This window comes from Sminthopsis crassicaudata, chromosome 3 (assembly GCF_048593235.1).
Source record: "Sminthopsis crassicaudata isolate SCR6 chromosome 3, ASM4859323v1, whole genome shotgun sequence".
In the NCBI taxonomy this organism is placed as follows: Eukaryota; Metazoa; Chordata; class Mammalia; order Dasyuromorphia; family Dasyuridae; genus Sminthopsis; species Sminthopsis crassicaudata.
In genome coordinates this window covers 625,295,340-625,307,975 of record NC_133619.1, presented here as the reverse complement: position 1 = coordinate 625,307,975, position 12,636 = coordinate 625,295,340, and the positions used below count along the sequence as shown (strand labels likewise).

Here is a 12,636-nt window from a genome sequence, read left to right as displayed (position 1 = left end):
CGGGGGGCGCGGCCACAGATCCCCCCCCCCTCTGGCTGGCCCAGGGCGGGCTTTGAGCTGGTTCCACTGAGGCGGTGGGTTAGGCAGAAGCCGAAGCTCCGCCGCAGGGGTGGAGGGTGCTGTCTCCCCGCCGGCGGACCAGCAGCCCACGCTCGGCGCTCCTCCCTCCCTCGCAGCTGAGCTCCCGCGACGGCCACGACGGGCTGCGGCGGGTGGACTCGGGCCGGAAGTCCCGCAGCTTTGGCAAACAGCCCAGCACCGGGGACTATTACCGCCAGCTCGGCTTCGGCCCCGGGGAGCCCTTGGCAGCCAGTCTGGGGATGGCCCATAGCGAGGAGGTGAGAGCCTCGCAGCCCAGCCCGGTCTCGCCCCGTCCTGTCTCTCCCGATCCAGAGCTTCCAGAGCTTCCCCTCCACCGGCCCCCAGCCCCCACGTGTCCCGGGGCAGGACACAGAGCTGCCCCGGCCCAGCTCCTGACTCCCCTCTCTTTTCCTTATGCCTCCAGGCCGCTCTCCTCTCTGGTAGCCACGTGCACAACGGCAGCGTCGCAGACCACCGGGTGTCAAGGGACCTCCCGCCCCCGCCCCCTCCCCCACCCTTGCCCGAAGCCCTGACTACACCGCCCCCACCGCCGCCTCTGCCCATCGAAGGGTCCGGGCCCATTTGCAGCCAGCGCCGCTCCTCCTCTTCCACGGGCAGTGAGTTCGGGAAGCTGGGGGTGGGAGAAGGCTGGCAGAGGTCCTAGCCCAGCACCAGGACCCTGTCGGACGGGAAGCCTCCCCGGGAGACCCAGGGGGCTGGAGGGGGGAGGGGTTGGGTGCCTTGCAGCCAAAGGACTCAAACGGGAAGAAGAGACCGCAAAGCATGATGGCTGTTTTTGTGCTGGTACAGATTGATGCTCTGCCGGGGGAGGGAGGGGAGGGGCAGGACACCAGCTGCCAACCCCCTGTCTCCCTATCTAATTATGGACCCCTGGAAAGGAGGAAAGGACCTTGGTAAGGGACCCCAGATCAGGGCACAGGGAGTAGAAGTAGGAAGGCTGAGCTTTGCAGTTGGACAGGTCTCTTCTGGGCTCCCTTTCCATCTGGACAGTTGCTCAGCTGGGAAGATCACCTGACCCCTCTGAACCTCAGTTTCCTTCTCTACCAAGTATATAGTAGAGTATATACTTGTATATATTCTATACTTGATCAGGGCTTATGGGGGTATATTCTACTATACTCCTGTAGTATAGAAATATAGGAATATAACTACTTCATCCCTGCCGCGACTTGCGAGTCTCACAGACCTATAAGAAGGGCCCAAGCAGTTAATAGAACTTAGGTACCACAGGTTTTTATTCTGTTGTGTTGGGGTGGAAGGAAGGAGAAGGATCTGTTAGTCATCTTTTCCTCTTGGATAAGAGTTCAATCAATTCAGGAGTGTCCCTTGAAAGAAGAAAGGTCAGAGAGATTATGGCTGATTCAAACCAACAAATAATTTTTAAAAACTTTGTGTGGGGGATACTTATATTCCCCCCTTCCCTCCCAGGATTTGGGGGTCCACAGGTTTATCTGCCTGATTAGGGAACCTGGACATAAAACAGAGGAATGGTGTGGAGAGTCCACTCGCTCACCAAATCCCTCCAATTTTGTTCAGTAATTTTAGGGAGCTAGCCTGAAGTTAAAACTGGGGACCCACAAAATATCCATGATGGTAGTGTGTAGGTCCCTTTTCTGATCCACATCCACATGCATTCATCTATCCAACTAACCATTCATTCAACAGGTCAGACTATGCTAGGTTCTGAGAACAGGAAGGCAGAAGTGTGGCAAGTCCTGCCTTCTGGGAGTTTACATTCTATCTCCTTCAAACTTTGTTTCCTCATTTCTTGTACCTGCAAACTTTTTTTTTTTAAATGCTTCCATTCAGGGTCCCACTTATATTCTTGCTCTCCTCCTTCACCCTGGCTCCTATTCTCAGTCCCCTTCTGGAGTCCCTGAAACTGCAGAAGGCTCACAAGTCTCCAGGAGGAAGTGGAACTATTTTCCCCAGAGTGCTGGTTAGGGTTAGGAAGTCCAGGTCTTTTGTCTTTGTTTCCTAAACTCACATAATTAATGTTTATCCTCTACAAAGGCCCTGAGAGAATCCTAGCCATACCCACAAATTCATTATAATTGTCTTATCTTTCTATCCCTGAGAAGGATTTCCCCCTCTCATTTCATCATTTTAGAGTTTACACTGACCTAGCTTGGGGCAAATTCAGAGAGGCTCAGATATTCAGGCCAAAGGTGGCTGGGCTATTGGATCGATGACCAAAGGAAGCTGCCTGGTTCCTATGAAATACCCATGTTAGAATTTAGCCCCCACAATGGAATAGAGAAGAGAACACCGAACTTCAGAGTAGGAGGTCCAGGTTCAAATATTGCCTCAGACACAAGCTGCCGAACTCTGGGCAAGGAACTGGATCTCACTTCTTCCTCAGGTAAATGCAGAGATTGAACTCAGTGGACTCTTAAGATCCCTTCCAGCTCTAAACAGATGATTGTTCCCTAAGATGCAGCTCAGCCATCAGATCCAAAGAACTCTCCTCTCTCTGGCTCTTCCTGGCACTGTGTGTGATATAATGGAGATAGAGGCCCTTCTTCCCTCAGACTGGAGCTCCCCAAACCATGCTTCCAGGCTTAGGGCTAAGAAATAAGTATGGGAAACCCTCTTAGCTTAGTCACTCAGCTTGGGTATTTAGGGATAATCTTAGCCTCCCTTCTCTTCCCTTTCCCTACTCCCTTCTTTTCCATTCCTCTTCCGGTCCTTACCTGTGATCTTCCCCACAATCCAGCATCCCGCTTGCTTTTTCTCTGTGTCCCCAGGCTCTTGTCTCCTCCATACTTTTCCTAACTGTTCTGTTGTGCTCTCTCTCTCTCTCTCTCCTCTCTCTCTCTCTCTCTCTCTCTCTCTCTCTCTCTCTCTCTCTCTCTCTCTCTCTCTCTCTCTCTCTCTCCTAGAAGTGAGAGCTTTAAGGTGCAGAAAGAGTAAGTAACAGGCCTGCTTTCTATTCTGCCTTTGCTTGAGGTGCAATGGGGGAGGAGGGATCAGGGGAAACACTGACAGGAGAGAAGAGACCTTGGACTTGGGATAGTATAAATAGAGTAGAGGATGAACCAAGGGATGACTGAGTGTTGTTCTGACAGCTGGTGCTGGGTGCTGAGGGGAAGCCCTCCCTGTTATGCCAGGAAGAGAAGAATATGCCATAGACTAAGTGGATTTGTTTCCTCCACCCCAACATTCCTGTCTGTTTTGCCTATGAAAATAATTCCCATTTGTGCCCCTCCTCTCCACCTTTCCTTTCCTTCTTCCTCTTCAGTGGCTCTTCCTGGAGCTGCTTAAATATACCTTCCCTCAGACCAAGAAGAGGGGAGAATGATTTGTTCCTGATTGGACTCAAATCCCTTCCCCCAGACAACCCCTTGATTTTCTCCCCTACCCCTCACCCCCAACCTCACCAGATACAATGTGGGAAATGCAAACTTGACACTGAGACTTTGCATGTTATCACACAGAACTTGGGACTTCACCCAGAACACCAACCTTCCTTGCCCAAACCCCCAACCTCAACTCCGTACATCCTCATCCCTCTGTTCTATGAAGAACCACCCTTTTGGACCAACTCCCCAGAGAATTTGAGTCTTTTATCAGGGCTGGGTTGGAAGGTGACGTGTGTGTGTGTGTGTGTGTGTGTGTGTGTGTGTGTGTGTGTGTGTGTGTTTAAAAAGGGGTGGGGGTGCCAGATGCTGGGACACTTGAGCCTAGTGAGGGATTCACTAGGGTTCCCAGGGCCCTGGGCCAAGACAATTTAGTTCAAGGATCATCAAGCTTTGCTGATGAAGCATAGGGGTGGGTCTGGGATACTCAGGGAGGCTCCTCCCTGAGACCAGAGAGCCAGGGAACAAAGGTCAGGTGACTGGCCAGGGAGATCACAGATCAGGGTGAACACCCTGCTGCATCAGGCACAGCTTCCCTTTCCCTCGGGCTTAGACGGCCCCATCATGAGCCTCCAGGGGCATTCTCCCATGGACTGTCCCACTGGAACCAGTAAAGCTGGCTCTCTCCCATTCCGTAAGTACTGGCTGATCCCACTAGTGGAGATGAGGTGGTGGGGGAGAGCGGGGAGGTGAAGCACAGGGTTCAGGGAGGAGGAAGCTGTTTGGTAGGGAGACTGGTCTGGATCCAGAGTTGTGGGTGTTTTTACTTAGAGGGATCTTCCAGGATTCTCAGGTGTTTGCTGAAAAGCTGTACTGCCCAGCCCAAGCAGGACCCTGCCTTCCTCCTGCTCACCTTACGGCTGGGTCCTGTCTGGCCAGGATGGGGAAGGCCTTTTCTCTCTGCGTTCTAGAGCAGGCTAGCCAGGAATATCCGGTGCAGAGGGAGGATGGGGCTTGGGCCAGGAGTCCCTCATGCCACAGCATCCTTTTTCTTGGATCAGGTACCAAGTCCTTCAATATGATGTCCCCGACGGGAGACAACTCTGAACTCCTGGCAGAGATCAAAGCTGGCAAGAGTTTGAAGCCAACACCACAGAGCAAGGGCCTCACCACGGTCTTCTCAGGCAGTGGACAGCCTTCTTCTCTGGTAAGGCGTGGAGCCCCCTCTTCGGTCTCGCGCCTCCAGCATCAGTCTCTGGGAGCCTCCCGTGGGAGTGTTCTCGATCACCGTGCCTTCCCTTTCCAGACGGATGCTCCGCCCTTGTCTCCATCACTGTCCCGGGCCAGGAGCCCCACTCCGCCGGCCGGGTCCGTTCCAGGGGCAGGCGGAGGCCCCCACCAGCCTGTTCTCAATGGCAGTTTGGCCCCACCGCTGACTGCGGCCCAGAACTTGCAGCTGGACGTTGAGACTCTGATCCCCACACATGATGAGCAGGGACGCCCCATTCCCGAATGGAAGAGGCAAGTGATGGTACGGAAGCTGCAGATGAAGATGCAGGAGGAAGAGGAGCAGAGGCGAAAGGTGGGCCTGGGGCCTGGGTTGACCCTGTCTCCCCATCACTCCGGTCTATGGGCTCTTCGGGAGCTCTCCTTCTTGACCCTCTGGCAAATTCCGAGCCTGTCCCTTGCTCACCGGCTTGGTATCTCCCCCCTCTTCTCTTCCTTTATCCCTCCCTGCTCTCTGCCACCAACTGGCAACTCTTTGATAGATTGTCCGAGTAGATATCCAAGTCAGGGACTTATTCTCCAATAAGTTATCAGCTACAAATAAAAAAGAGAGAGACAGAGAGAGAGAGAGAGAGACAGAGAGAGAGACACACACACACAGAGAGAGAGAGAGAGACAGAGAGAGAGAGAGAGACAGAGAGACACAGAGAGAGACAGAGAGAGAGAGAGAGACAGAGAGACACACAGAGAGAGAGAGAGACACAGAGAGAGACAGAGAGACACAGAGAGACACAGAGAGAGAGAGAGAGAGAGACAGAGAGAGAGAGAGACAGAGAGAGAGACACACAGAGAGAGAGAGAGAGTCAGAGACAGAGAGAGAGACAGAGAGACACAGAGAGAGAGAGACAGAGAGACAGAGAGACACACAGAGAGAGAGAGAGAAATTTTTGCTTTTAATAAATGAAAGAGACAAAAAAAATATATTTATGCAATCCCCTCTTCTGAGGAGAGTCTTATAGGTCCAGACTGAGAGAATCCTCAGGACGCTGGAGCTATGCGTCTCCAAAATATGGACTGCGAGCCAAAATCAGTTCAAGAGTTCTTACGTGTTTTATTTGTCATGGACTCTTTGGTCTTCCAGGGAAGTCCATGGGCCCCTTTTCAGATTAAATTGTCAAAATGGAAAATGGAAAGAAATGCTCAATTTGAGTTATGAGTCATTAAAAATAACAATGTAATCTTCTCCCATCAGATTCATACACTCCCTGGAACAGCCAGGCCCCAGGTTAAGAAACCCGGCCCGGCCAAACTTTCTCCTCCTTTGCTGTTCAGAGAAGGAGGAATTTGCCACGGGCCATCCTAGGCCCACATTTTCTCCGGGGCAAATGCTTTCTCTCACTTAGATAAAAATGTTGACTTTAGAGATTCAGGAAATTTGAAACAAAAATCCAACTTCAAAAGCTTCCCAGAAGCGATGACCCTAGTTAGAGGAAGTCAAAGGTCATCTATGTTGGAAGGGTCATAGCAGGAGGTCACTGGATGGGGATACAAGGGACTTGTGGGATCAGCATGGGGTGCCTGGTCCTTTTGGGATGAATCGGTCAGAGGGACTTGATGACCTTTCAGCTGAGGTCTCGTCGGTTCTAGCCCCAAGCTTGAGGCCAGGAGAAGGGGCTGTGTCTGGGCTACATGGAGGGGCTTGTCTAGGACCCCAGTTTAAATGCCTTTTACATGTTCCCTTGGTGGTGTAATGAGCGACCAGGCTCAGAGACCATGTCCACAGAAGCAGCGAACCAGATCCTGCCTGGCTCACTCTTGCGCTCAACCAGCGAGCTCCTGGCCCTCCTTGGCCGAAGCCTCCTCTCCATTGGCCGCTGCCCCCGTCCACCTCGCAGCCCCGCCGGCCGCCATTACACCACCCGGGATATGTAAGGGCTGAGGGTGTGCACCCGCGGGCCACCAGGAGTGAGGCCAGAGGGAGACCTGCGTTCCCCTCCCCTCTCTTCTCTTCCCCGTCTTAGCTGACTGCTGGCTACTGCTGCTACCAATCGGAGGGCTGGAGGTTCTCCCACACACACAATGCCATGCTGGGGCCCTTCGGGGAGCTCATGACCGAAGAAGACATCAACCGCATCGAGCAACAAATCGAGAACCTCCAGGTGGTGCATAAGGCCCAGAAGCTCGAGGCACAGCTGGAGCAGCTGGAACTCGAGCTGCAGCAGCTGCTGCCCGTGTCCGCCGCCGTGTCCAGCCACCGTTTCACGGTCAACCCCCGCCGCATGCAGGGCCGGGCCGCTGACCTGCCCGCCTGGTGCAGCCGGATCTCCACTCTGCTCAAGAGCATGGCCATACTGCTGGCCACCCTGGGCGGCCGGCCGGCCCACCTCACGGATCTGGTGAGCGCCGAGACGGGCCAGCCCCTGGCCCCCGTGGCCGACTGGCGGCCCGACTCCGTGGGCCTCGGCCGCTCGTACTCCTTCAGCTGCAGTCGGGAGGAGGTGGCCCGGGAGATCTTGGAGTGTGGGGTCTCGGTCAAGAATCTCAAAGCCAATTTTGAGACGCATGCACAGAGTCAGGAGGCCGAGTACTGGTACCCACGCAAGCTCTCGTTGCCCGTCAGCATCACAATCTCCGACGTCTTTAGCCGGGAGCCCATCCTGGAGGAAGACTATGTATCTGGAAGCCCGGCTCAGCCACATCTGAGAGGGTGCCCTGTGGGCGGTCATTCCACAGCCAATGGGTCTGCACACTTCCTGGGAGAGCCAGCGGACTCTTCATCCCCCGAAGACCCCTTAGCCAGCCTGTATCCCCCAGAAGAGCCTGGTGACGAGGTGACGATTTTTGAGCCCGAACAGCTAGCACAAAGCCCACCCCTCTCCACCAAGCTTCGAGGAGTCCAGGACTATATCGACATGCGGAAGGAGCGGATCGTCTACCTCTTCCTGGAACACTGGCGCAAGTGGACTTTCAGTGGCCCTGGGCGCCAGACCCAGGCCCGCCTTCGCAGGCTGCTGCCCCGAGTGGTGGCGGCTGGGGCCCCGGAGCCCGAGCCCCAGCAGGGGCTGGACGAGCCCGCCCACCAAAGCCCTGGGAATGATCACCGGCTGCTGTATTTCATGAAACAGCGGCACGTGGTGGGCAAATTGCTGGCACACTGGCGGAGTCTAATGTGCCAGGTGCCCTCCCGGCAGCTGCGCCGCCTGAGCCGGGTGCAGGGTCTGTACTGGCCCGAGCACTTCCTGCCCCATGTTGGGGGGGCGCCGGCCAGCTACGACAGCCTCACCTTGGACCTCTTCATGCTGGGCTATTTCCAGCTGCTGGAGATGCGCATGAGCCGGGAGGAGCGCAAGTTCCGCCACCTGCTGTGTTATGAGATGTTTGACAGGCTGGGCAGCCATCCATGGGAGCTCATCCGCCTCTTCCACAGGGTGGTGCTGGAAGAAGTGGAGGCTGGGCGTCGGGACTGGCACGATGGGTTCGAGGATCTGAAGAGGGCATTCTTTGGGGATGGCCCCGAGCCCCCCGCCGAGGAGCCTCTGCCCCAGCCCCAGGCCCCGGCCTCTGTACCCTGCCCTCCACCCCCGCCGCTACCACCCCCGCTGCCCCAGGCCGAGCCTGGGATGAGCCCGGGGCCTCCGGCCCCTCCGCCGGCTCCCACGGGGCCCCTCGATCGGGCTGACTCTCTGCAGCTGGTGGCAGAGATGGGCGAGTTCAGCAACGAGGACATCTGCCGCTACATCGACAGGAGCTTCTCATTCTGGAAGGAGAAGGAAGCTGAGTTGTTCGACATTTGAGCAGCAGAAAGGGAGGAAAGTCATGGCAGCTGTCCACTGGGAATGGTGGACATTCCCCTGGCAGCTCTTTCCCACTTCGGGAACTAGAGAAATGGGAACTGGACCAGTGAGGGCAGGGCGAAGCCGTTGGCCCAGAATTTGAAGCCCAGCTGAATGGGGTTGACTTGGGAGCGGCCCCTAACTGGCCACGGCCTTCGCTTTGAGGGGTGATGCTGCGGCGGGGTCCTTAGGAAGCTGGGATGTGGCTGGGATAGAAAGGTGGCTCCCCAAAGCAGTCACCGAGGCCTGGGAGTAGATCCCCTCCAAGGGATGATTCTCTCCAAAAAGAAGGTGCTCTTTCCAGGACCCAGACTCTCAGCTATCATTTTGTTGGAAGGCCAGCAGCCCTGGAACCACTAAGGAAGTAGTTCCTGCCAACTAGATGAAACCCCATTAGGGTTTTGTAACTAGGGCCTGAGACTGGGAACTGGGGAAGTTCCAAGCCCTGATTTGGCCCCTGGGACTGGGGAAACTGAGTGTGTGCAGTGTGATGTATGCAGATTACCTCTCCCTTGTTACAGGATAATAAAAATCTTTGCCTTGAAGAGAGGCCTGCCATGGGTAGGCCCGAGACTGTCTTTGCCTTTTAGCTTATCCATTTCTACAACATGACAGGGCTTTCAGGAAGGGCATTCTTTCCCATCAGCAAAGCAACGGACAAGCAGGATACCTGGGTAGCACTCCTGCTGCCTTGGACTATCCTCAGGTTGTATCCTCAAGGCAGAGCCAGAGTCATATTATAAGTATCTTTTCATCTGTCCCAATGAAATCTGAAAAAGCTCTTTTGCCATAACAAGCTCTGGGCTCTATGTGGCCTTCTCCTCTCCCTCCCCCCGCCCCCATCCTCCAAGACTTTGGTCCTATTGTCCACTTCAGCTTTATTCTACTCCTTGCCACTGTTTTGGCCCTGTTTTGATAGGGGAGTGGAACAGCTGTGTAAGCTTATGGTGTAGGAAACAAGGTGAGTGCGGTATAAGATGCAAATTATTTTCAGGGATTATTGGAAGTTTTCTCAGTAAAATCAGGGATAAAGCAAGGTCACCATCACCATTTCCAATATAATTTTACACAGTAGTAGAAACTCTGAGAGGCAGTGGATATAGTGGTAGACTTAAAGGCCCCTTTCTGATATTCAGTAGCTTTATGACCTTGGACATATCACTTAGCCACTCTGAATTTCAAGCCACTGTAAGACTTTCTACTAAGTTATAGACAGGTTGTGATCTGTCTTGATGGTGGGAATTTACAGACCTCCCAAATAGTTTCTTGGGGTCTCAATTAGAAGTAGTAAATATAACAAAGGGGGTGGGGAGCAGGAGGAAAGAGAGAGAAAAAAAGTGATGGTAATAAAGTCTCTAGCCTTGAAGGTCTTTAAAAGAAGAAGCTGAAAAACTGTTTCCTCCTCCTTTTCTTTCTACTTCCCCCTTCCAAGGGTTTTTCAACCTCATTCCCTGCTTTTTTAGTTGCTAAGACTTCCAGGATCCAGGCTTGTCCTTAGTTCTTTCCCTCTCCTCTCCATTTATGAGGAATCATCCCCTGCATTCTGACTTCCTCCCCACCTCACTGCATACTCTACCCTGAACAACTCTGCTTGTGTTACAGGAGGAGGAGGAGGAAGCCCGCCTAGCCAGCATGCCTGCCTGGAGGAGGGACATCCTTCGGAAGAAGATGGAGGAGGAGAGGTAATGGGCCTTAAGAATGAGTTGGTGTGGGACTGCACGCTACAAGAAGTGGGAGCAGAAATAGGAAGCGCTCCTAATCCGCTATTTGTTTCTCCTTCCAGGGAGCAGAAACGGTGAGTGCACCTGTTCTCCCTGGAACTGCCTCAGCCAAGTTCTTCATACCCCGCTTTCTCCCAAGCGTCTCAGATACTCCACTCTGTTCTCTGCATCTCTCCCCTTAGTAATCTTGGCTGCTCATTCTTTCCTACCATCTTCTCTCCCCAATAGCATTGACCATTATCCATATCTCCCCCATATTTTTCTGCTGTGCCCATTTCTTGGTTTCCCTATAGCCTGACTGGCTGCTATCATTCTGTCTCCTATAACCTGGCATGGTATATTTCTGTCCTCTCTTACCTTCATCTGTTGCCTCATTTTTCTCCCCATAACCTGAACTACTGCCAAATGGTACCCCATTTCTCTGACCTCTCATAACCATCTCAGCTTCCCCTCTCCTTCTAGTGTCCTAATGAGCTGACATACCATATTCATCTTTCTGTCTCTCAGCACCTCCTCCCCACAACCGTGATTGCTTCAGTCTTCTTCCCCTCTCTAGTAGCTTACATTCATCTCTCATCCTCTCTCTCTCTGTCTCTTTCTATCTCTGTCGGTCTCTGTCTCTGTTTTTCTCTCTCTCCTCTCTCTCTGTCTCTCTCCCTGTCTCTCTCTCTGTCTCTCTCTCTCTCTGTCTCTCTGTCTCTGTCTCTCTCTATCTCTTTCTATCTCCATCTCTGTCTCTGTTTTTCTCTCTCTCCTCTCTGTCTCTGTCTCTCTCTGTCCCTTTCTATCTCTGTATCTGTTTTTCTCTCTCTCCTCTCTGTGTCTCTTTCTTTCTCTCTCTCTGTCTGTTTCTGTCTCTCTGTGTCTCTCTGACTCTGTCTCTCTCTGTCTCTCTCCCTGTCTCTCTCTGTCTCTCTCCTCTCTATCTCATCTTGAGTTCTTCTTTGGTAATCAGAAAAGAGGAGGAGAAGCTGAGGCAGGAGGAGGAGCGGCGGGAGAAGGAGCAGTCTGAGAAGCTCAGGACACTAGGGTATGACGAGACCAAGCTGGCGCCCTGGCAGAGACAGATAATCCTGAAGAAAGGAGACATTGCGAAGCATTAGGTGCTGCGGGGGCCCTCCCTCCTCCCGCCCCGGCCCCAGCCTTTGCCGTGACTCAGCCCGCCGGCCCCACCCTCAGAGCTTCTGGGGCGGGGCAGAGAACTGGGGAGAGGATCCGGATAGGGCTTGGCGAGATGCGGGGGCCCGGGCTCTGCCTCTGGAAACAAGCACCCCCTAAAGCCCTGGTCCCTCAGTTTCTCCCCGACTCTCAGCCCCCACTTCCCTCCCCCACCACACAGTATATCCGTGTAGCTTCTTCCTCCTAGATGCGTCCTCCATCCCTGCCTCCCGGCCCCACGTCCCGGGGAACCGTGCTGCAGTGCGCACGTGCCGCATCCAAGCTGAGGCCTGGGAGAGAACCGCTGCTTATTTGCATGCTAGTTTGCATATGATTTGTATGTCATTGTCAGAATGTACGAATAGTTCCCAAAGGCCGTGGGTGGTTGCTTCCCCTGGTCCCTTTTCTGGGTACAGTCAGATCTGCAGCCTCCGCCCTGACTCCTACTCCCCACGTTCGGGAGGGCTGACCCAGAGCAGCCTGGGACCCGGGGGCAGGGGACAAGAAGGGGGGGAAGACTGCTGGTCGGGTCGTGCGGAACTGCAGCTGTGGGGCTCTTTAATTAGTATTCTCCTCCCCCTCCCATCCAGGTTTTCCCCTCAGTAGTTCGGGATCGAGGCCCATTTTCCCCCTCTCCCCTCCCCGGCCTTGGTCCTCCCTCCCTTTCTCCGACAGTTTGCTTTCAGTCATTTGTTTACCAGAAAGTGAAAGAAAATTAGCTACCCTGGGACCCCGAACACCACCCTCCCAGCCCCCCTTATTCCCTGCCGACACGTAGCTTCTGCAGCGCCTCGGGGGTACCGACTTCCGCAGCTGCCATATCGCCCCCAAAGCCCCCCCCCAACCCGAGGCCCCTTCCCTAGGTCTTTACCAAGGGGAACTGTTGGGGGCAGGGCGGGGAGAGGAGCGGGATGGGGCTTTTGTGCTTTCCCTTTTTTTCCTAAATGGTTTTTGTCCCTCTCCTTCCGGCGCCTCAGCGGAAAAGCCGGGCCCGCGTCCCCTGCCCTTCTTTTGCTCCATTAAAGGCCTCCACCTGTTGTCCCAGGCTCGTTCTCTCGGTCATTTGCGCTTCTTTCTAGTTTCGCCCCAAGTTTCTCCCTGGGGAGGCGGGGCTTTGTGCAGTGGGCGGAAACCCAGGCGACCTGAGGGTCATCTTTCCCGGAGACAAAGGAGCGCCCGGGGACAGGGGAGGAGGGACGCTGGGGTGCTTTCTCCGTCGTGTCTCTCCCCCCCCCCCCCCCCCCGCCACCGGCCCCCGAAACCTGACCCGATTCATTCCACCTCCAGCGGCCTCGA

At 54.4% G+C, this 12,636-nt stretch overlaps 1 protein-coding gene across 11 annotated transcripts in view; it reads left to right on the top strand.

Moving 5' to 3' along the window:
• Positions 1 to 12,386, top strand: part of ESPN (espin) — a 57,004-nt gene extending 44,618 nt beyond the window's left edge. For 3 of the 11 annotated variants that reach the window (XM_074306408.1, XM_074306407.1, XM_074306412.1), the window contains 4 exons: positions 177 to 338; positions 506 to 698; positions 4,463 to 4,983; positions 6,650 to 10,054. In XM_074306408.1, coding sequence (XP_074162509.1) covers positions 177 to 338; positions 506 to 698; positions 4,463 to 4,983; positions 6,650 to 8,422 — 2,649 coding nt within the window. In that variant the 3' untranslated portion in view covers positions 8,423 to 10,054. The other 8 variants (XM_074306410.1, XM_074306416.1, XM_074306418.1 and 5 more) reach the window with 6 other exon arrangements.
• The last annotated feature ends 250 nt before the right edge of the window (positions 12,387 to 12,636 follow it).